The following is a 24,317-nucleotide window of genomic DNA, read 5'->3' as shown; positions in this document are numbered from 1 at the left end:
CGTCGCCGCCGGGGGCGGCCCTGCCAGTGAGCCCGAGCCCACGGAGACTCCGGCCGGCGCGGGAGCCGGGTCCTGAGGGGAGAGTTGCGCGCGCAAAGCGTGGCCGATGGGGCGCAGAGCCCCCGCCACGACGCGGAGGCGGTGACCGCGAAGACCCCCCGCGGCCGGGCTGCCCGGTCCTCTCGCTCCGTCCCCGCTGGAGCCCGGGGCTGCGCGGGCGAGGTCTCCGCGGGCCGGCGCCAGCGCCAGCGCCAGCAGCGTCCGCGGCGGCGGCGGCGGCGGCGTCGCAGGCGGGCCGGGAGGTGGTGGCGCCAGTGGCAGCGGCGGGGCGGCTCTCCCGGGCCCCGTGGGGGGCCCGACGGGCACGGGACGTCCGGCGAGCGATGCGCGGAGGCCCCTGCCCTGCCCCCGCGAGCCCGCAGAGCCCGGCCGCGGCGGCGGCGGCGGCGGCGGCCCATGGAGCTGGAAAACCTCCTGGCCAACTCGCTGCTGCTGAAAGCGCGCCAAGGTGGGTGCGGGCCCCGTCGCGCAGCCCCCGGGCGCCCCGCCCGCACCCCTCGGCCCCCGGCAAGTGGCCCGCGCCCCGCTCTGGCCAGTCCCGACCCGTTTCCGAGCCCTGCCCTCCCCGCACCCGCGGCCCGCCGTGTGGCCCCGGCACCTGGCGGCGGGGACCTGTCCCGCGGGGAGGAGGCGGGACTCCGCGAGCGCCGGCGGAGCGGGGCGCGCCTGCGGTCTTTCAAGGACCGAGACCCCTGCAACCGGCCTGGCGGGCCCCTTCCGTTAGTGTTTTTAGTGTCGTTTCAGCAGCGCTCCGCGGTGCGGAGAGTGCGTTGTCGCACGACGTGGTGACAGACTAGGCGACTCTGTCCAGCGTGCTGCTGTGGTGCGCTGGGCACCTTCCGTCCGCGTGAGAGCGGCAGCTGGCCCGCCCCTCAGCTCGGGGACCCCTGGAGCAGAGTCCTCTGTCTCCGACCGCCTGCCCCCTCCCTTGCTTCCCAGGACGTCGGAAAGCTGGCGACCGAGCCGCGCCCCGAGTGCTTGGGCGCCTCGCCCGCTCTCCCGGGGCCGGCGATGGGGCCGGGAACAGGGCGAACGCCGGCCCGCGCGTTTCCCACGCCCCGGGAGGGGCGCTTTTGCACAATCCCCACCGCTTCGCGCGCGGTTCGTCCCGGGCGCCGGCGTCGGCAGAGCGGTGCTCTGGGTGACACGGACGCTGCGGAGAAGCATCAGTTCGTCTTGTGCTTGGAATCGTGGTTAACGTTCTGTGAGAGAACTAGGCTGTTTCAGATCTTTGGGGTTTGTTTCCTGTTTTAGCTACCCCCACCTCCCATTTGCGTGCTAAGCGCCTTCCAGGAGGCAAGATCTACATTAGAATATTAGTTTCCCAGCCTTTGGAGGCCGAGGGCCAGAAACAGGGTACGGGATTCTCCAAGGAGCCGTGCGCCACCCACCTCCACCCACACCCCAGGTAGGGGATTTAGGGGTGCTGTTGCCGGATTCTCCAACGGAGAGATGGGACACGGGGGGTATAAGCAGGAAGCAGCGTTTATTGATGCGGGCACCGGAGTATTTCCCAGAAAGTGTCTTCTTGGACACATGTCTGTTCATGGCTAACTCCTCGTGTCGTTTCTCTGCTTTGTGTATTAGAAAATTAACTTGAAATGAGTGGATGTAGCACAGTAGTTACGCCCACTACTGTGGAAATTGCAATGTTGGTTTAATATTACTAGTGCGTCCAGTCATTTTCTAGGTTTATTTCAAATGAAATCAGTCTCTTTTTGGTCTCAAACTGAAGATTTGTTAGTCTTTCCTCGTCTCAGAAATGTTGGCGGATGATGCTGCATTGAAAAAGTATGTGTGTCAGTATGCCAGGCACACTCTAAGGAAGTATGAAATAATCACATTGTTAATAAAACAAAAACCACTGCTTTTTTTAAAAAAAAATTAGGATTCGTTTTGGTGTGTGCTGCATTTTTAAAATAATTTATGACCGTTGCTTTAAATCATAAGTTTAGATTGTTTCACATACTTCTGAGGAGACTTTAACTCCATTTTCTTTCTTCCAAAAATTGACAGAATAAACAGAGGAATACACGACATGTACGTTTAATCAGACTTTGGGTTTATATATAGTAATTCTATTCTGACTTCAGGTTATAGTGTTATTTAGCAGTTCGCTTGGCACCTGAAGCATAGTTAATATACCTGCTATCATTAATGCTCTCTCTTGCTGAGGCTTCCTCACCAGGACTTTTGGTTTCAAGGAGTTTCTAGAAGTAGCTTCTACATCTCTTGATTCCCAGAGGTATGTATAGTAGCTAACATTTTTGTTTCCTTCATTGCACTTAACTTGTGCATTGCACACTCAAGAGCTACTTAATGCATTTTTGTTGTGTGAATGAACACTTTTGTGTTCATTTGGTCACATTCTTGTATGCTTAAAATTCCAGCCTATGCAGCGTGCGCTTGCTTTTTTTCTGTACAGTTCTTTCTGCCCTTCAGGGCCCAACATTTACCTTCATTTTCTTCTTTGTAATTTTCTTCCAGCCGGGAGATACTCTGTCCTCTGGGAATTTACAACTTGGGGTTCTTAACACAGCTAATCAGGCTAAATTGTAACCTGTGTACGGGCAGGACATGGCTCTTATCTTAATTTCTTATCCTGTTTAGTACTAGCCATATAATTGGCACTTCACATATAATTGGAGATTAAGGGGTGATTTGTTATTTTGTTAAATTCAACAAAGAAAAGGTGAAATATACATATGGGTACATACCTCTGTGTACAAACCCCCACAGTGCCCCGTGGCCGCATTTGTCCAGTGTGATTACTGGGGTTCAGCTCCCAGCTTTTCAGTTTACCTGCTATAATGCTTCGGGCAAATTATTTCCCATACCTGTGCCTTGGTTTTCTCATCTGTAAAATTAGGATTACGACAAGAATATAGGAACAGTATATCTCATAGGGTTGATGGGAGGATTTAGTAAGAGTAGACTTGTGAAGCTTCTAGAAAAGTATCTGACTTATTTTCATTTCACAGCATACCTTAATTTCTAAGTGTGTTTATGTCAAGTATTTATTTTAAATGTTTCTTCACTTAAAAAAATGCTTTGATTATACCTCGTTGCTTCTTAAAACTGGTGACCTGTAAGCTGGGTTCCTGGAGTCAGGCAGAAGTGAGGTTGCATCTTGGTGCTGCTCACACTAATTGTGTGACAGTAAACGTGTTCACTGTGTGCTTTGGTCCCTGCTCTGAGGAAAGGGACGAGTGATAGTATTTACATCATAGGGGGATGATTAAATGAGTCAGTACATGTGAAGCTCCTAGAAAGCTGCCTGGCACATAGTAAATATAAATACTCAGTAAGTCTTAGCTCTTACTCCTCCTCCTCCTCTTAGCCCTTGACAGTTTCACGTCTGCCTCTGACCCATGCCTTGTGGCCGGCATCTCCAGTTTTTTCAGGCCCACTCAAAGCTAGCAAACATTCCCTTAATGTGTCTGTCCAGCGTGCTGCTGTGGTGCGCTGGGCACCTGAGGTCCACTCGCTTATCCCCTCAGTCCTTCCTTTGCATGCCGGAGATGCACCAGGGACAAGACTGTGCACCTGGAATCTGCCCTCATCGAGCTTTAATGAAGATGTTTTCAAGATGCTAAGGGCATGAAGAGGAAGCAGTGCCTGCAGCGCCTTAGAAAAGGCAGGGCAGGCTTCATGGAGGTGGTTCTGCTTGAGCTGAGTAGAGATTCACTTAGATTAATGAGGCAGAGCCACGGTCCGGGCACTTGTGGTTCCTGGGCCCTGCTCTTCTTTTGGGCTTTAAGTGAATGGTGAGGCTTGAGCGGTGCATCCGCGGGATGATGTTAGGCAGGGCTGCACTTTGTTCTCACTTCATCTTTGGGCTCTGGGGGACCTTCAAAGGCTGTGACAGTGGAGAAGTGAGCTTGTGTTTGTATTTTAGGACAATGACCCTGGGAGGCTGTATGGCGGAGGGTCCGGAAGGGAAGACGGGAGGTAGGAGGGCCATTAGACGGGAGGTCAAGGAGAGTGACTGCCCTAGGTGAGAGAGGACTGCTAGTAGAGCAGGCAAGGGAAGGGGAGGGGGCAGGAGCATCTCCGAAGGCAGGACTGGCCACCTTGACTCTCCACAGTGTGCCCAGTGCCTGGACAGTGCCCAGCACACAGGACTCCGGCGGCAAATGCCTTCTGAATGAATGAATGAGGCCCTTAGGGGACAGGATAGGTAATGCCCCAGTTTCCCCCTCTTTTTTGCCTGGTAGATGGTGGTGTGTTAGCAGGATTCGTAGTATGGAAAGAGGACTGGCTTTGACGGGGAGGAAGAGTCTGATTTGAACGATGGACATGAGGTGGTCTGGGACTTCTGGGTAGTGGGACGTATATCTAGAGCTCGTGATCTTGGTCGATATCGGGGGGCGGGAGGCACGTGGGGGAGCAAAAGGAAGGAAAGCTTGCATCTTCGATTGCGCCCGCCAGGCAGCCTTACTCTCAGACCCGTGTCTGTAACTGAGCCTTCTCTTCCAGCCGTAACAGTCTGTCCATCTTCCGGGGGGCTTGCCCTCAGTTTCCAGACTCACTGTGTTTAAGACAGAGCTCGACGTTTCCCGGTGAAATATGACTTTCCTGTTTCAGATTTATCTGTTCTTCCCAATAGTTCTGCCGTCAAATTTCAGCTCCTCAGAATGCTTTAAGTTAAAGGTTTTAATTTCTCCGAGTGAACAATTTTTAAAAGGTGCTTTTTTAAAGCGATCTTTCTAAAATGCTGTCTAAGAGCTTTTCCACTGAGCCTGTCTCGCTAGGGGGCGCTCTTCTGCCGGCTCTCCCCAGCCTGGCTCCCTTTTGCCCTCCAGATCTATGCCCAGCTTGAGCCTCCCCCGCGGCCTCTCCCAGCCCACCTTAGCCCCACCAGCACCCTCCACCTTGGGCTGGCTTGATTTTATCTCATACTGTTTATCACTACGCGATTGGCAATTTTTTTTTCTTACCAGTTATCTTAAACCGATTTGTTCTCTCTCCACTAGAATGGAGTGGAGGGACTTTGTTTTGTTTTTTTTTATCATTGTATTTCCTGAATTTTGAAAGTATTTGGTGCATAGTAGGTGCTTGATAAATATTTGTCCAACAGATATTTATAAGCGGCCCTGTGTAATATGTCATATTCGGTCCGGTTTACAAATTTGGAAACTTAGGCTCTGCAGAGCTACTTACAGGTCAAGGTTACATAGTTTCTAAGTGACGAAGCCAGTGATTGCATTACTTGAGAGTTTTATACTTCATCAAGCTGCTTTTCAGATAAAGACAAATGATTATAAGTTTGTATTATAAGCGCATCATAGGTACCCAAAGCACTCAAACAGAGCACATTAGTGGGAGTAGTTGTTATAATTGGATATTTGTGACTATTTTAAAAAATGCCTTTTCCCCCCCAAATTTAGGAGGATTTGGCAAAAAAAGTGGTCGTAGTAAAAAATGGAGGGAGATGCTGAAGCTGCCTTCTGTTAACCTGTGCAGCGAGCTTAGACAGACCATTGGTGAGTAAACAGCGCCTGCTGTGTCTGGAGGTATGTCTGACATTGCACCATTTGTTAGATGTTATTCTTTCTTGAGTTTCTTTTTGTTTTTTAGAAATTATATAATAGATTCTCCTTGTATATTCATGATTCTTCCTGGGAAATAAACCCCATCGGTGTTCTAATCTGAGTTATAAAGTATGTAGCTGTAGAAATGAACACCGTTAACTGTTTCTCAGTCTTTTTCCAGACAGTTCTCTGTGCACATGGACGAGATTTTTTTATGATAACTTCAGGAAAGGATTAGTCAGATAAAAGCATGCATCAGTGTAATAGGATACTGTGTAGCTGTGAAGAATGGGAGTTCGCTGTGAGGGCTGATGTGAGCAAAGAAGTTAGACGCAGCAGCCCCTCTACAGGGCAATCACGATTGTATTTTTTAAAAGATGTGATTTCCAGTTCAAAGGGTATATGTATTCAAAATTTCAGTGTTGCCAAATTACCCTCCAGAAAGATTGTATCAATCTTTGCAGCTACTTTTGGCTCTACTAAGGTATTGTACGTATTCATGATAACCTAGTCTAAATTGGTGAACAAAACACTAGTTTAAAAAATAATACGCAGATACAATTTTTGACTTTTGTTTTATCAGGTGAAAACAGTAAGGTTCAGAAGAGCACTTTCTGAATTGTAACGATGGTATTTATTTGTTTCTTATCCCCTTTCTTTCCCCAGAAAAGGATTATAACAGTCTTTGTGACAAGCAGCCAATAGGAAGACTTCTCTTCAGGCAGTTCTGTGATACAAAACATGATCTAAAGAGGTGCATTGAATTCCTGGATGCTGTGGTGAGTGAGGATTTATTCCAATGCTGAACCATCTAGTCTTGTGCTTTTGAAAATTGAAAAACTAAGATGAGATTTAAGTTAATTAGACCTTGGCATTAACGTGGCTAAAGTAGTCGTCCTGCTGTCGAGTTACCATCTTAGTCCGGAAATCCTGCCGTGTGACGTGGTAGCACATATAGAATTACATCTCAGGTGCTGGAGACGCACGTGTATTTACTGAATGACTTTGCAACTTCCTGCTTTAACTCATGAGGTTTAAGAGCTAGTTAAGACATATGCTTATTGGGGTAGACCATCAGGAAGGACAGGATGGAACTCTCCAGAAATGGGGTAAAGCTGCTGTTCTTAGGCAGAAATTTCTTCGAGGAAGCCTCAGTTCCACTTTTAAGGCCTTTTGATGGATTGAATCGGGCCCACCCAAATTATCTAGGATAAAAGTCAGCTGATGTAGACTTTAATCACGTAGACAAATACCATCACAGCAGCAACAGCCAGATGTGTGTTTGAATGACCTGAGATGGTTGCCTGCTGAGGTGGCACACCCAAAGACCATGGCAGGGGGAGCATTTGAGATCTTGCTCCCTGGCATATGTCAGTTTTTCTCAAATAAGCTCTTATTAAAAAAAAAAAAACCACACACACAGCAGAATCACTATGTTTTCTTTCATTAAGTGGGTGCCATATCGTATCCAGATGACTTAGGACTTAAGTAAACAGTTTGCTGGTTACTAGGTGTGGTGAGCACAGTGCCCTTGAACGCCGAGTGACCGGTGGTTGGCTGCTGGCCGAGGCCCTGTGCCGGGCCTGTGCAAGATGCAGAATGATTGTCTTTGAGCGTTCCTAACGTGCTCAGTAGGTCAGCTTCCTTTGCTCTTCGTTTCCTCCCTTCTCTCCTCAGCCCCATCTGGCTTTTTGCATCACCGTCTTCAAGGCCCCTGCTTGCAAAACCCGGTGGCTTCCTGGAGGCCTCCTCATGCTTGAGTCTCTGTATCTGTTGACATTAGTGAGTGGCCTCTTAAAATTCTCATACGTAGGCTTTTGTGATCCTCTGGTTTTTCTTTTTCTCGTATTTTCCTTTTACGTTTCTTCTTTGCTTACTCTTCATAGATGTTTAGATATTGATCAGGTTCTGCTTTTGATGCTCTGTGTTCTGGCCTGTGTGGTATTGTCCGCTCTGAAGGGTCTCTCACCTGACACCTGTGTGTGAGTGACTTCTACTGGGGTTCTGCCAACCTGGCCTTCCTGGGAGCGCTGTGCTCACGTTTTCGTGCACCTCTCGGTCTGTCTAAAACGCCGTTGCCTAGAATAGCCCAAGCTGTGCATTAGATTCCATTTTATTTGGCCACATTTAATGGCAGAGCATTATGGAATGTGTTGCTCTCTTGCCTTAAAAAAACTGGCCTTTTCCCCCTCATGGCTGTTAGTTTCCCAGAGAAAAGCTGCAGACACTTGATCAACGGAGCTGCTTCTTAGGGTATCTAGTCAGTTCCTTAAGTCAGATTTTGAGACACGAAGTCAGTGAAGAAGCTTAATTAACTTTTTTTTTCTGTCATTTCTCCAATCAGGCAGAATATGAAGTGGCCGCTGATGAAGACCGAAGAGATTGTGGACTGTTAGTCTTAGACACATTCTTCAGTAACGAGGTGCTTTTTCTTCTTTAGATACAAAAGTTTGTAAATAACTTACTTACGTAATTAGAGTGCGTAACCATTTTCACTTAATTGAATAAGGTATAACAAGTCTGTTAAAATCTTTCATTTCTTATAAATGTTCCTTTTCTGTATTTTCTTTTGATGCAGTGAGGGAATTAACAATTAAGTTTCTTAGAAAATCGACTCAAACAATTTAAAAGTTTCCATGTTTCCTCAAACAGAATATAAGATTAGAGAATTTTATTTGCCTCTCTTGGACTGAAAATAACATTTTTCTCCTAAAAGCTTTAACAGGTCTTAGTTTTTATGCTTTTGATTCACTAGGTTCTTGCAGTTGAGTATGTCCCTGAAATTAGAGCTGTAACCTGCGTCCGTTTGTGTGACTTCTCTTTTGTCAGCCGTTAGCAGTCCCAGCGCTGGGCAGGTCCCTGTGTTTCAGGGTCGGAGGAGAGCGGTACCCCAGTGATAGCGAACATTCAGTGTGTCTAATCAGTTATTTACTGTGCACAGCAAACCTGTGAAGTGGGTACATCGTTACGTCCATTTTCATATGATAAGACTGAAAATCAGAGTGATTACGTGACTTGCCAAAGGTTACACAGCTAGGAAGTGCTGGAGCCAGGAATTAAATATGAGGAGATTGGAGTTGGAGAATACTGTGAGAATGAGGCCAAAATATTCAGATTTTGAGCCTAGCTAACTGAAGATGCTAGCACCATCAAGTAGGAGAGACTCGGTGGTGCAAAAGATGGAGCGCCACAGGGAAAGGCCAGTGGGCTCTCTAGCGGGCACAAAGTGGTACCCACAGCCAGGGGGCAGCAGATGTGATTCAGACCCGAATAGGTTTTGTCAGCCACAGCCTCCAGCCTCAGTATCGTGGCTCAGAGATCAATCTTTTCAAACACAGCTGTTACAGCACCTGAATTATTCGTAGGTACCCCCAGACACTAATTGGGAGAAGAGAAGGTTCATTTATTTAGTTCTTTCATTTTTTTAAATCAAGTCCTTTTTTCTTTACTCTTCTCAAAGAAATACGTAGCAGGGGAGTTGGTCAAGATGGAAGACATAATTAGAGAGGAATCATGGTGTATGTTATAGCAAACGCAGAAGGAGAAGGGAGGGGCAGACTGCTGTCCCTGGCTGGGTAACAGTGAGTGATGTTTATGGGCTGCCTGAAGGTGGTGTCACATGAGTGTCGTGTGAATGCTTTTGTGTCTTGTCTTACCATCACCTGGGGAAACGACTCTTGTGCTTTACTTAAAAAATCACGATAGGTCAGATCGTTGTTGTCGTTTTTTTTTCTTGTCTTTCCTTTAAAAAACAACAAAAACAAAACAAGTTTAATATTGCTATTTGGAGCAAATAATGCTGGAAAACATTCAGAATAAGTTATACATTCAATTATGTCATAAATTACAATGACCAATTACTATAAAAACAAAAAAAGTAAAACAAACAAAAAACCAACAACAATAAAAATCTCTTTATTTTTGCATATTGAGAAGGGACTCCTTTACTCAAATTTCAACAATTCAGAATACCTTAAAGCAGGGGACCCCGACCTCCGGGCCACTGACCGGTATCAGTCCGTGGCCTCTTAGTTTTTCTTAGTTTTCTTTTCTCAGGATTCTCAAATACTAAAATTCAGCCAAATATGATTTACAATTTAAAAAAGTCATGACCAAAACCAAGTGTGATTTATCTCAGGACCGCAAAGTTAGTTCAACATCTGATACTCAATTCATAGAATACATCATATTAATAAAGGCAAAAAGAAAACCCACCGCATGATTATCTTATGAGAGCCAAAAAAAAAAAGTATATGACAAAACCCAAAGACTCGTTCATAATAAAGGCACTAAACAAATTAGTAATGGAATGGAACTTCTCAGTATAAAAGGACATACAGAAAACACAGCTGACACCATACTTAAAGGCCAGATGCTTTCCCTTTAACATCAGAAACAAGACAAGGGTGTTTGCGCTCATCACTTCTATTTGGCACTATACTGGAAATACAAGCCAGGGCAATTAGGCACGAAAATTAAAAGATTGAGAAGTAAAACTGTGTCTTTGCAGATGTCACGTTTTTGTCTTCATGGAATTAATCTGCTACTTAGCTTCATAAAATTGAGACCTCAGGAGAGGAAATAAGGCTATGGAAAATACTGAAAGCCATTTCTTAAAAATACATGCTTTTGATACGGGTTTTAGTTTTAATGGCTTTGTCTTTGAAAATTTTGCCATTTTCCGTTGTCTCCTCTGCCTGGAACAATGTATATTCATTGCGTAAATGAATGAACAGACCTCTTTTCTGAAATGATAAAATGAATGGACCCATCTTACCCTTCTCTGGCCTTGCCTTGTCACAGGAAACTGGCCTTAGAGGCCCCGAGCATGGTTCAGTCTCTGCTGTCGCAGAGAGTCACAGAGAGTCGGTAGCGTCCCAGGCCTCCCCCAGCTGGGGGGTTCTGAGACTTAACGATGTGAGATGCATATGAAAAGGCCTCCCTCGTGTTAGGTAATTTAAGAGACAGCTATTAATCATGATCAATTATAACAATATTATTGGTTGTGAGGAAATGCAGGTTTTCTCATTGTATATTTCTACTAATAGTTTAACTTCTCTGATAAAATATCCGCTCCAATTTATAGAAAACGCAAAGTTTTCCTGTGGCAACTCGTCCATACCAGTCAGAAACCAGTCTAGGATGCATTTCTCATTTCTAACGACAAATGCACAGTTGAGTGCGATCGGGGTGTGTTATTTGATAAAGCTGGACAGTCGTTCTGGTATGTGTTTTCTTCGCCCAGAGTCCTCTGGGTGAGAGTTAAGAGAATGAGAAGCTGGCACATAGGACATGCCAGTGAGCCTGGAAAGTGGCGGGCCTCTTTGCAGGGCAGTTCTGTAGTCAACATCAACATTTGGAACGCACGTTTCCCCTGAGCCGGCAGGTGTGCTTCTAGGAATGTTTCCCATGGAAACAGTCGGACGAGGTGTTGGCGGCGGTGGGGGGACTGGAACCGAGAATGTCTGATGGGGCAGGTCATCCTGCACCCCGGGAAACCCGGCAGTCGGTCAAGAAAGTACAGTAGCTCTGTAGTGTCAGCTCATCCTTGCGAGACTACACAGACGGCCCCCGACGTCAGTGGTTCTATTTGTGGTGTTTTGACTTCACAATGGTACGGGAGCGGTAAGCGTTGACTAGAAACCGTACTTTGCATCGTGACCTTTTCCAGGGCTGGCAGTGTGCAATGTGATACTCTCTCGTGGTGCCATGCGTCCACGAGGGGGAACCACCAGTCCCCTACACTGTACTGTGTCGCCAGCATTTTTTGAATATTGTATTTCGTATTTCCACATCATGTCTCCAAAACACCCATCTGTGTCTCCTGCTTCTGGTGAAAAGAAAAAGAGGAAGTCAGTCACTCCTGAGGTGAAACTCAAGATGGTGGCCCCACTGTGGGCTCGCGTGAGTGTTCCGACGCGTTTACGGTCTGTGAGGCCAGGCTGCGATGTGCGTACAGTACGTGAGGCATATCGAACGCATTTTCGACTTAGAGTAGGACGTCACTGCATCATCAGTTGAGAGCATCTGTACACAGTTTTTATCCTGTTTACGTGAGGATAAGTCTGTGTTATTTCTGAGGCTTCATATATGCGTGTATTTGCATTTTTAATTGTGGTAAAAAATGTTTGTTGCTGTAACCATTTTTAGGTATACAGCTCACTGGCATCAAGTATGTTCGCATGGTCATGCCACCGCCAGCATCTCCATCTTGCAAAACTGAAACTCTGTCCTCATGAAACAGCTCCCCAGTCCCATCCCCCACCCCAGCACCGTGGTTCTTCCTGTCTGTGGATTTAACTGCTCTAGGGACATTATATGAGTGGAACCATACAGGAATTGTTTCTGCGTCTGGGCTTAATAGCATGTCGTCCTCCAGGTTCATCCATGTTGTAGCATGTGTCAGAATTCCCTTCCTTTTGAAGGTTGAATATTCTATTGAATGGATAGACCACGTTTTTTTTATATCCCTTCATTGACAATGGATGCTGGGTGGCTCCCACCTTTGGCTGTTAGGAATAGTGCTGCTGTGAAATTGGGGGTCCAGTATCTCTTGGAGACCCTGCTTATCACTCTGTTTAATGTGCACAGGGGAAGGTAGACAACACACCAAACCCTGGGAATGAGACGGGGGCAGAGTGACGGTGGCGCTTTGACTTAAGTCATGCACTTTATTTTCATTTTTTTTACAATGAGCGTTAGGTTCTGTTCACAGCAGGTAAATCACAAAATCACTAATTGTCGTGTATTCGGTTTGTGCTGTGTTAAGAACTCGGTGGCCCCTTTACCAGCGATGCCCCCACACGTCGTGATTGAGTGTGCACTGCAACTGAGCGAGGACCCTGCCAAGGAGGTCTTCGCGGGCTGCACCAGGTGAGTGAGGGTCCGCCCGCCCCGCTGGCCTGCTGGGCTCAGCCCGGACTGGGAGACCCTTCCTGTCAGGGCGCTTTCCAAATCAAAGCGGTCACTTTCACTAGGAAGAGGCAAATGAAGAATTACACCTTCATAGGGACACCTTTACAGGGCGGTCACATGCGGAGAGTCAGTGCACCAGCATCGTTTTGCTGGCTCCCGGCCCTCTCTGCTCAGCCTTCCAAAATGCTTGTGTCCAAGATGAAGAGATTTGCATAAAATGCTTTTTTTAGATCTAGGCACTCACTGAAAATACCTTTTCTTCAGACCTTTGCAATAGGGATAGGAAAATTCTAAGTCAGAACATGTTGGCTAAATTCACCTTCCTTAAGTATACAGGAAGAAAGGACTGTTTCTGAGGTGATCTGGCCTAAAACGTGGAGTCCTTCGTATATTTATGCAAGACATTTGGGTGTCACTTATTCACGCGTTCAGCAGATGTTTGTTGAGAGCCTGCGCTGTGTCAGGAGGTCTTTATCAATGGTCTCACAGTTCCGGAAGCTGGAAGTCCGAAGTCAAGGTGTCAGCAGGGTCGTGCTTTCAGGACTGTAGGAGAGGACCCTTCCTGCCTCTCCCAGCCCCTGGTGGCATTCGGTCATCCTCAGTGCTCCTGGGAGTCTGCCGTCACGTGGCCACCTTCTCTGTGTGCCTCTGTCTCTGCGCTTCCTCCTCCTCTTGTAGGGGCAGCAGTCGTCCTGGAGTAGGGCCCACTTCGCTCCACGTGACCTTATCTTAACCAGTAACATCTGCAGCAACCCTCTCTGAGTAAGGTCCCATCTACAGGTCCCGGGCTCGGACTTCCTGTCTCTTTGGAGGATGCATTTCAACTCTTAGTGGTTCCCTTCTGTGGGTTGAGGTTATAGTGGAGAACCAAACAAAATAAAACCCTGCTGGCTTGAGTTTACATTCTTACATGCCTTAAGAAAATATAAATTCCAGAGCTCGGCGTGTTAGTAACTCTTTGGAAACTCTCAGACACTACTATGTGCCTGTCATTGATCTGAGTTCAGGGAATAGAATGATAAGCAGCAGTGACTTGGCCCATCACCCTTGGGGGGCTTACAACCACGCCGATGACAGAGCCATCCGTGCTAGTTTCCTGTTGGCCCCTGTAACAGGTTGCCACAAATGTGGTGGCCTAAAAACATATGTTCTCTTACAGTCCTGGAGGTCAGAAGCCTGACATCTGTGTCATTGGGCAGAAAACAAAGTGTCGACGGGGCCGTGTTCCCCTTGAGGCTCTAGGGGCGAATGTTCCCTGGGTTTTCCAGCTTTTAGAGCTGCAGTCCCCTAGGCTCATGGCCCCGTCCTCCATCTTCCGAGCCAGGAGTGTGGCATCTTCCAGTCTGTCACCGCTTTGGCCCTTATTTGGGCTTTCCTTACTTGCTGTGTCCAGATCTCCCTCTGCCCTGTTCTCATAAGGACACGCGCCATAATTGCACTTAGGGCCCTTCCGGATAACCCAGGGTCATCCCCCATCTCAAGGTCCTTAATTCAGTAAGATCTGCAAGGTCCCTGTTGCCATACACAGTCACATTATAGGTTCTGGGTTTGCAAAGTTCCCAGTTTTAAAGCATCACTTTTCTGTTCCATTTTTATTTTTGCAGAAACTACTAGAAAAAATCTGAAAATTCCTAATTTGTCGCTTCATACGTTGTGTGTTTCTTTCTCTGATTTTTCACGTTAACTCCTGGACACAAGTCTAAATGTTCGCTCCTGTAAGGCCCTAGTGGTTGGCAGCTCCTAGCCACCTGTGGCGATCACATCCACAGGGCGGGTTTAGGTCTTTCCGACACCAGAGCCCAGGCTCAGTCATTTTCTCTTACCGTGGTGGGTATTTGCAACTTGAAGAAAAATGGTGCTCGCTAGGCAACTGCTTTGTGCAGCCTAGAGCACTCCTTTGTGAGTCAATGACAAAGGAACTGTTTCGTTTCTGGGGTAGCGCATGGTTCGGTCGTGCCCGAGTCAGCAGCTCAGTGGAGGAGGCGCGTGCGTTCCCTGTGCCTGAGTCAACGTGTGCCAGTGGGCAGGTGGCCCCGCACTCACGTCGCGAGGCGTGCCAGTGGCTTCTGCCCGCTGCATGCCCAGCAGGTAGGCTCCTCTTCCTCACGCAGCCACGCTGCACCGTCCACATTTCCTGAGGGTGACAGGGGACAGGCGAGAACCTCGGTGACGAGTCTTGGACTGGTGGTCTGGTCGAGCCTGTGCAAGAGACATCAGAGACAAAAGCAGGATTGAAGGCTTCACTCACAGCCTGGCCAGGTGACATCACATAGACAAAGAAGGAACAACCATAGGCTGGAGACAGTGCCCTTGTTGACAGGCTCACGGGACCTCCGCCAAGACCAGCTCCACCTTGGGCAAGGCCAGGCCGTCTCTCATGGGCCTTTTCATTGACACTCCTGGAAGCACAGTGTCTTAGTCCCCTGGGGCTGCCGTAACAAAGTGCCACAGACTCGGTGGCTTATAAAACACAACACATTTATTTCTCACAGTTCTGGAGACTTGGTGCCTGAGATCGAGGTGCCAGCGTGATTGGGGTCCGGTGATGGCACCTTCTTGTTGTGTCCTCACTTGGGGAAAGAGGAAGCCAGCCCTCTGGCCTCTTGTAAGGCACTGGTCCCCACACAGGGATCCACCCGCGAGACCCGATCCCCTGATCCCCTCCCACAGGCCCCACCTCCTAACACCTTGGGGATTAGACTCAAACACATGACTGTGGGGGGGACCCATTCAGTCCATAATGCACATCATCATTCGTATCTTTTCCAAAAACCACGGGCAAATGCGGCAGGGAATACTAAGCTCTCCATCCTTAAACTGGAGAGAAAATACACACCAAGTCAAAAAGACAGAGCCCAGCATGCTCGCGAGCCCACAGCTCACGGGGTAGGGGGCCGGGCCGATCCAGCTCGTGAGTGGGGGGTGCTCCTCCTCAGACAGGGCTGGCCTCTTGTTGCTGGGCTATAGTTCACTTCATTCGGGATTCAGGTTTTTAGCAGTCGATGCCGTTTAAACTTACCTCGTAATTACAGTTATTTCATAATTTGCTCTCTCACCTCTAAGAGCCTCTCTTTTTTCACGGTCAGTGTACGCTCCCCCATTTTAGCCTTAGGATTCTTTATCGATCTATCTGTTCACTAGGTTCGTTTGCAGTTTTAACTCTGGTGAAATACACTTTTTGAATTCTGTTCTATTGAAAAATACAGGCTGATGTACATTAACCGTATTAGACGGATCAAAAATTCTGCCTTCTATGGGCATAAATTTCAAGATAGGGACTTAAAGTTGCTAATCTTTAAGTAAGTTTTGATACTCAGACATCTATCTGTTTTGATTCGACTGATCACAGTTCACTCTCTAGATATTTATTGTCTCATTTGCCACCAGCTGTGCCGGGCACTGCCTAATTGGAGACTTCAGCATAATACTGTGAAGAAACTAGGAGTTTCAGCGTTTTCTGTTCTCCTGCCTTATTTATATATTGTCACAACCTTTATTTTCCCCAAAACCTGGTTTTCTCATTTTGGATCCTAGAATACTGATGCTGCATAATGAACTCGAGTGGCCCCTTTATGCTCCCCGTCTTTCCCATGCGAAGCTGCAGTGCGAGTCAGCCTGACTTCATGGGTAGTGGGGTCGCCAGATTGAGTACATGAAAAGCCAGCGCTGAGCTGACCGATGCACAGTTTTAAATGTCATGGTTTTTAAAGAACATGCACAGCAGGTTCACCTCCCAGACCGGAGTGGTGGAGCGGTCTGTTGTGTTGAGGTGAGGCGCGCTAGGAAGAGAGCTCGAGAAGCACTGGTGAGTCGATGGCAGCATTTCCTCCTAGTTTACACAGGCCGTGAAACAGGCAAGCGTAACACGAGAACATGGCCTTCGTGGCGTTCTTTTCACGGGAATACTTAAACACCTCTATAAAGATGATTTAGCTAAGCCGACAGTATCAGACCCGTTCACTGGTCAGATGGGTTTGGACTTGAAGCGCCCATGTGCCCCTCCAGATGGGAACGGGCCCCCATTACGACACTGAATGTAGCTCCGACCTCCGCTCTCGGGACCCTGGGACACTCTTAACTATTGAGGACCCAAAAAGCTTTTGTGCATATGGGTTATGTTTCTTTAAAAAAATAAGACGAGCATTCCACTATCAGAGCAGAGATGTTGTCACATGTCTCGAGGCCTCTGGAAGACCCCTCCGTGAGAATGGGGTTTTAGAAAGGCACATAAGCTCTCAGTATTATTGTAAATGCGGGTTCATTACCAAACACCCCGAAAGGGTCTCGGAACCCCTAGGCCCTCCACGTGTTTCCCTCGGGCATCCGGCACACTGCTCGCAGTCTGCTCAGGAGGTGTTTGCTAACGAATGAGCCGTTTTGGAGGACGGGCTATGTTTTGTCCCTTATCTCCTCCCCAAGTAAGCCTTCTATTACTTCTATAATAAAATTATAAGTAAAACCTAAGAGGCATGGCTAATTGCATAAAATTTCTCCAAGAAATGTGTAGCATAAAATAATTTTTGGGTGCTTTATTTTCAATGTTAAAAAAAGGTGGTGTCACGTTAACATTTTCTGCCTTATTACTCTTATCATTTAGACATTCACTTCAATTTTATTTACAAAATGTTTGCATCCCCTGCTGCAATATATTTACCTTTGCACGCGTGTGAGTGTGCACACATACGCACACACAGACTTTGAATACATTTTAAACTATTATCCTTTCACTGGCGGATTGTTTCTATCAAGTAATTAGTTCTCTGATGTCCATATACATAAAAAGCAGCCCTGACTTCCGGAGGGTAAATTGGATGCGTTTCTGTTGAATTGCGGCCCTCATGTTTTCGCCGATAGCACTGAACTGTGTGTAACGGTCGGCTTTCCACAGCCCGTGCTCATCAGCGCACTCACACACACACAGTTGCTTCCATCCTCTGATGCCACACAGGTGTGTAATGCATGAAATCTTTTTCTAGTGTTGTCCATAGCTATCTAAGTGGAAAACCATTTGAAGAATACCAAGAAAGCCCATATTTTTCTCGATTTTTACAGTGGAAGTGGCTGGAAAGGTATGTTTCAACTTGAAGCTCAATGAAAACAAGTAGATAAGTTCTCGTAATGCACACTGATTGGGTGTCCTGTTCCACTTGTCTAAATGCCACCGGGAACCTTGGGTTGCCTATGGTGTTTTTAGTTGACTGCGTTCTTTTTAAAATGGTGGTCAGCCCCGTTGGTGCAATAGTTAGAAAATAAAGCATATCCTAGATCCACAGAAATATAATTCGTAACCCAGGGCAGTGTTTGAGTCTTGGTGGTCTCAGCTTCGTGTTGGCTGTGTGGCCTCGGGCAAGTGACTGAGCCTTTATGAGCTTCGGGTCCTTGTTCCGTAAAATAGAGGTGCTTAAGATCTACTCCCCTGGACCCTTGGAAAACCTGAGAAAGCGCGTAATGCTTCGCGTTTCTGGCGCCCAGGAAGTGCCAGCTGCCACCAGTTACTATTGATCGATCAGACTTCCGCTGCTGGTTCATACATGCGTTTTCGAGATGTCGGGTGGCCCTCTGAGGTTCTTTTTGCAAAGGACAGCGCACCGTAGATCTGTTCTTTTCCTCAGCAGCTTTCCGACAGCCCCACGGGGCGGTCTGAGAACACATGGGTATTTCGTAGCGTGGGCTAGTTGCGGGTTTGTCATTAGTAAAGCTAATGGGACCGTTCCACATCTATCTGGGTGTTTTCAATAAAGCTGAAAAGTTACATGTGCTTGTTTGTCGCAGCACAGTCGAGGGCAGTCCCACCTTGGGGCCAGTCCCTAAGCACAGGCAGCCCGGTCCCCGGCACTCCCCTTGACCAGTGTGGTTCCATGAGTAAGGCCGAGACAAGGGCTGGGTAGGCTTTTCTGTTTTAAAATAACAATGCGATTTAAGACCTGAAACTTTTTTATTTTTTGTTTTGATTAGGCGTCCAGTAACAAAGAAAACATTTAGACATTACAGAGTTCTAGGAAAAGGTGGGTTTGGAGAGGTAAGTAACATGTGACCACTTGTGAGCAGTAGACAGCGAGGTAATTGAAAGACGTGATCTTTAGGTGACACACCTGCATCTGTGTCCTTACCGTATGTTTGGGGTATAATTTTACCCAATTGTGAGAATTAAGATTCAACTTTGAGTAAAAGGTACTTTGCTACAAGCTTTTAAAAAGCTCGGAAATCTAGGGAAAAAAAATCACTATTTTGGTGATTTTACCTTCCATTTCATATTTCTTAAAGAAGTTGTTTTTCCATGTTTGATGTTCAAGCTCAGTCAGTTTGCCTTGATTGAAAAAGTTATTCTGTTTTTATATTATGAAATTTCTGTTACTCTATTTCCATAATTTAAGACCAGCCTAAAAGTTCACGTAGTACAGAGTGTAGTATTAAATATGCTTATTTAACTCAACTCTGTTTGGACATACATGTACCTCACACCTACATCAAAAGGTCTAGAAAATTTGTTAAATTTAGGAAATCCTGAGGAAACTACCCACAAATTCATGAGAGGTGGCCTTTAAATGTGATGGCCCTCCGTGGCCGCTGTGGTCAGTGGACAGAGACAGGTGGTTTTAACAGGCATCGATTGCCTCGTGAATGACCAGTTCCGGCACTGCTAAGTCCCAGAGCCAGGAGAGCCAGAGTGGAAATGAAGCCGGGTGTTGAGTGAGAGGAAGGTGCCCTGCCCGCGTGTGCTTAAAGCACGCACACTCCCAAAGTCCAAGAGAGAGCCAAAGCCGAAGCCATGAGTGGGAAAGCTGACCCAGGAGTGACACACCGCCCGTGAGAGCTCGTGCACGTGTGCGGTTCGACATGCGAGAAGTTGATCCACGTAGCCATCACTTCAGGGGAATCAGCGGTATTGTCTAGTTCTGGAGACCTCCTAGAATATTTTGTGTAACCCAACCAAATGCTTGCCATAACCCCTGCATAGTAGATATTTCTGTGAGGAATCCACCCTCCGTTTGAACACCTCCTGGAGCACGAAAGTTATTTGCTCTCTTTGGTTTTTACTATTCTGTCTTTCATGATCTCTAAGGATAAAACTCAGATTTTGTCAAAGAATGGAGGTAAAGAAGTTTCAAACACGTGGGTCTTGTGTTTATAAAACAACGAAGTTCTGTTATAGCTGCATTTAAGTTTTTAGAAATGGATTTAGTAAGAACATGTTAGCAAAAGCTAACCACTTTGAAAGACTTGTGTATTTCCGATTTTATAGATTACTTTTTAACACATTTACTTGTGTTTCTAAACCAGCGATTGTGTGGACGAATAAACCGCTGTGGTTTTTCACAGACTTGTTCTGGATGCGCTGGACGTTATGTCAAGGCCCAGGGTGGGTGGCGGTGGGGAGTGGCCACCACTCTGTGTGTCTTCTGAACGCCTGTTAGAAGTACCCCGGACCCTAGTGCACACAGCCTCAGTGCCCTTCAAGTCCAAATGCCATCGTGCAGCGCCTTTTTCCAAATGCTGGCACCTCTTCCGGTGGCTTCGAAGGGTGTGTGTCTGGTCTTACTCTGCTGACAATGATGTTTTCGTTTATGCTTTATTTAACGGAAAAGAGCTTTGTAGGCTCCTGAGGGAAGGGCAGTGGGAGGGAATCAGTCGGCATCTCTGCCGCATTGTTTCGGGGGCAGCGTGGTATAGGGGACAGGGCAGACCCTCCCCCCTACAAGCTGGGCGGACCCGAGGTCAAGTTCCTATTCCGTCAGTTCCCGGTGTGATCTCTGCTTCCCTGGGTTTTTGTGGGGAGCAAATGAGCGTTGCTATCCAGCTGGTAGCGCGGAGCCAGGTGCCTTCCCTCTTCCCCCGTCCCTTCCTTTGGCTTTGCAGTGCCACTTAAAAGAACTTATTTTAAGTTTAAGATAAAGAGACACGCAGAGGCCATGTGCCAAGACTTGATGATAGGAAAATGATTAAATAAATTTGAGAATAGTTATATGTTGAGAGAACATTTAATGACGAGAAAATAGTCACACTATAAAAAGGAGGTTATAAAATACTACCTGTTCCATCATAGAAGCCCATTTCTCCCGAAAATCCAGAGAGGGCTTTGAGGGGAGCAAGGTGTATGTTCTTGATATACGTGTACACAGGGGGCTTTAGAAGCGATGCAGCAAAATCATAATGACCGTTATCTTGGAATCTCAGGTGAGTTTTATCATTGTCCTAATACCTAAAATATATTCCACTGTGAACTTTATATTTTACCATCAGGATTATTTTATTGATGGATGAAATTATATCGTGTCTTATATTTGCTTTCAGAGTAATCTTCCATGTTGCGTGTTTGTGTGGCATGTGCATGTGTGTACATGTGGTTGTATGTAGGTGTGTATGGGATATGGGGGTTGCATGTGTGCGGCTGGTGTGTGCGTGTGAGTGAGAAGTGGGTAGGGGTCAGAGGAAATGAGACAACCATATGTCGATGGTCCAGAACCTGGGGGACTCGTACCTGGGGGCTCATAGGATTCTCTCCACTTTTGTATGTCTGAAAGTTTTCATAGTGTAAAGCTAAGTAACATATAAATATTACTTTAAAACCAAGCAGAGTAAATATATGAAAGTCTACGAATTCTATGAAATATATTTCTTTATATATTTTTTTTAAAAAAAGTCAAGAATCTGTTTAGTTTCCAAAACTTTGCTCTTGTACAGAAAGGACTGAGACACAGGGAGACACATTTAGGTGAAACAGGTGTGGTGTGCTCACACGCGACCAGTCCTATTTTCCCGCTGTCGTGGTGTCCAGGGCGCGCCTTGTGCTCGCTTGGTTCCCGTCCATCGACGAGGGAGCTGAGGGTGAAGCCGGCCCCACAGTTCCCAAGTGCCCACCACTGAAGTGGCCCTGGCGGCTTAGTCGTAGCTGCCCTTTACCTGGGCGGGTCATCGTGGGGACAGTGTTCTTTAGTAGCCTAAGAAATGCCGGGGGGACGTAGACCTTTTTTCCCCCCTTTTGAAACTAGGTTTGTGCCTGTCAAGTGAGAGCTACAGGGAAAATGTACGCCTGTAAAAAGCTAGAAAAAAAGAGAATAAAGAAGAGGAAAGGCGAAGCTATGGCTCTAAATGAAAGAAGGATCCTGGAGAAGGTGCACAGCCGATTTGTAGTAAGTATCTCCTGCGCCCCCTGCAGGCGGCTTGATGAGTAACGCCTTCCTCAGCCGAGGGGCGGAGTCCGGTAGGGGCCAGGACCAGCCGAGTTCTAGTGACAGCCCTTTTGTTCTTAGTCAGTTCTTTCCGGGCAAAGACACTAAATGGTGGCCATCCTGCTGCGAACTTGTGGCTTGTCATCACCGGATCTGTCAGTTACCTTCACACCTACAAGCCTGGCGTTGCTGGCCAGGTGCCCTTCCCCGCTTTGGTGGCAGCCAGAGCTTAGCCTTCCGTTTGCTGTCATCTTCCAGTTGAGTGCTATGGCCAGTGGGGGTGCTCTGACCGATACACTTGAAGACACCCCTCTGGCCCCCAGTCTGTCTCCATCTGTCCTCTTTCTGATACCTGGCACGTCTACTATTTGGCTCTCAGTGAGCATATCCCAACTGTAGGAAGCCTCAAATTCCGCCTTCACTGTTCCAGGTAAGGACTAACTGTCTGGGGGACCGGGGTGAGTTCAGAACTCCTTCCAGGCCCTTCCTGTGCATTAAGTGGTGCGTTTTTCATCTTCACACCTAGTTTCTCTCACCTGATTACATAGTTTATGTGGATGATATGTCAGTCTGATGTGTGTCAAATGAACATCTTTAATAAAATGGGCTCATCTTGGAATTGTTTTAAATATATTTGTCTAACAGGCTTGAAGTATAGAAATCCACCATCTAGCTTTATGAAAGGGACATAAGTAGTAGTTAGTTTATCTATTTAAACAAAATGTTTTGGTTTCTGTGTTCTTGGCCACTCCCATGGAATGCAGGAATATTTTCCTTCGTCTTGGTTCTGTGTTTTTCCCCTGCTTACAGTTGATCAGGGGGTCCTGAGCTGTATCTTTGTCATGTTTGTCTCCTCCTCATCCACTGTCACCCTGGCCTACAGCATGACTGTATGTGGAGACGGTCCAAGGCTTTGTAGATAATTGATTGAGAAGTTAGCCAAGTTATTAAATATGACACCAGCCACAAGCACTTAGAAAATCAAAATTTTAATTGATACCAATTACTATAGCAAAAAAAAAGAAACAAAAGCCTAGACATACATCAGATGAAGATGTGCAAGACTTCTACACTGAGAACTATAAAATGCTATTGCAAGAAATCACAGAAGAATAAGTAAATGAAGGGGTTCTATGTTCGTCGTTGGAAGACTCAGTGCTGTGAAGATGTCACTTCTCCCCAAATTGATGTACAGATTAAGTGAATTAAGTGCAGTCCCAGTCAGAATCCCAGCAGGGTGTGTGTGTGTGTGTGTGTGTGTGTGTGCGCGCGCGCGCGTGCGTGCGTGCGTGCACATGTTGACATACAAACCAATAGAAAAGTTGGCAAAAAATTGAGTAAGCACTTTGTAAAAGAGGTTGCAAATGGATAATTATATGAAAAAGTATGAGCAGTGCCTCTGCATTTGCATATTCGGAGAAATGCACATTAAAACCACAATAAGAGACCACTGTGCCGCCAGCCAGCAGCGTTGACTGACAGCACATGACGCTGGCAGAGTGTGCGCGGCGCGGCCTCCCTGGCCCTGCCTGTGGGGCGCGTCCAGGTGTTTGGAAGCATGGGACATCCGCGCTCCGTGATGGGAGCATAACTTTGAGGAATCATGGCCCCAAGTGTCTTTGTGACGTTTTGCCACCTATCCACCTAGACGTAGCGTATTCTCACCCTTCAGTACAAAAGTGTGAGAGCCTCGACAGGGAGCAGTCCCAGAAGCACCCGAAGCAGAGTGTCTGGGTGTTTTCAGAGCTCCGGCGTGCGTTATTTGAGTGTCGTTAGCAAGTAGAGCGAATCACCGGTGAATGAGCAGGTTTTTGTTTTGTTTTTTTTTGTGACGCTGTCATCTTTAGGTTAGTTTATGCTACACTTACGAAACCGAAGATGCCCTGTGCTTGGTGCTAACCATTATGAACGGAGGGGACTTGAAGTTCCACATTTACAACCTGGGCAACCCCGGCTTCGACGAGCAGAGAGCCGTCTTCTATGCCGCCGAGGTGTGCTGTGGCTTGGAGGACTTGCAGAGGGAAAGAATTGTGTACAGGTAAGAACGGCACCAACTCCTGGGGCCTGGGGGCCTGTACCCCGTGAGCCTCAGGCTCCTGCAGGGTTTCTACTGGCCCATCTGGGGCTGGAGCAGGAAGCCGGCAGAGGGAGCCCCCTGGTGGCGACCCTAGGGGCTGGTCACTCACCCTGTTGCAAATGTTGCGGATCAGAGGTGGACCGTGGTTTTCCTTTTGGTTCTTTCATCTCTAGTGAGTAGTTTTTATTTGTTAAGTTGATTAAATGCAGGTAGTGCTGCTCAAGCAGGCGTGAGGAGAACTCATTTCTGAGATTCTTAGACATTTCGACAGTTCTGCTAAGGACTGTGGACTGTGTTCTGACAAAATAGAATGAAAGTTAAATATCTTAAAATTACGTTTGCCATTTCTGCATCTTAAAATTTAGTAAAGAAAATTAATTGTTAGAATTAGTTTAGTGTGAACATTGTATTCAGCCGGGCGGAAGGCAGTCTCCACCATCCTCCGGGTGCTGGGGCCCGGGCCTGCCGCTCCCCTTCACCTGCGTACTCCCCTGCCGACTGTCCGCAGGTCACTCCCTACCAGGCACCGTGGCCTTACCCTGAATCCTGAGGTGTCTGTAT

The 24,317-nt window shown here is 47.1% G+C and overlaps 1 protein-coding gene across 16 annotated transcripts in view; it reads left to right on the top strand.

The window, feature by feature from the left end:
* The first annotated feature begins 331 nt into the window (after positions 1-331).
* The window catches only part of GRK4 (G protein-coupled receptor kinase 4), a 47,727-nt gene continuing 23,741 nt past the window's right edge, over positions 332-24,317 (top strand). For 2 of the 16 annotated variants that reach the window (XM_039838254.1, XM_039838247.1), the window contains exons 1-8: positions 4,765-5,546; positions 6,261-6,373; positions 7,939-8,016; positions 12,364-12,467; positions 17,486-17,578; positions 18,465-18,528; positions 21,500-21,640; positions 23,527-23,717. In XM_039838254.1, the coding sequence (XP_039694188.1) occupies positions 5,318-5,546; positions 6,261-6,373; positions 7,939-8,016; positions 12,364-12,467; positions 17,486-17,578; positions 18,465-18,528; positions 21,500-21,640; positions 23,527-23,717 (1,013 nt within the window). In that variant the 5' untranslated portion in view covers positions 4,765-5,317. The other 14 variants (XM_039838249.1, XM_039838251.1, XM_039838256.1 and 11 more) reach the window with 14 other exon arrangements.

The sequence above is a fragment of the Pteropus medius genome, unplaced genomic scaffold, assembly GCF_902729225.1.
Source record: "Pteropus medius unplaced genomic scaffold, Ma_sr-lr_union100, whole genome shotgun sequence".
NCBI classification, from domain to species: domain Eukaryota; kingdom Metazoa; phylum Chordata; class Mammalia; order Chiroptera; family Pteropodidae; genus Pteropus; species Pteropus medius.
Note: the sequence above shows the minus strand (reverse complement) of the source record. Positions and strands in the feature narration are given on the sequence as shown.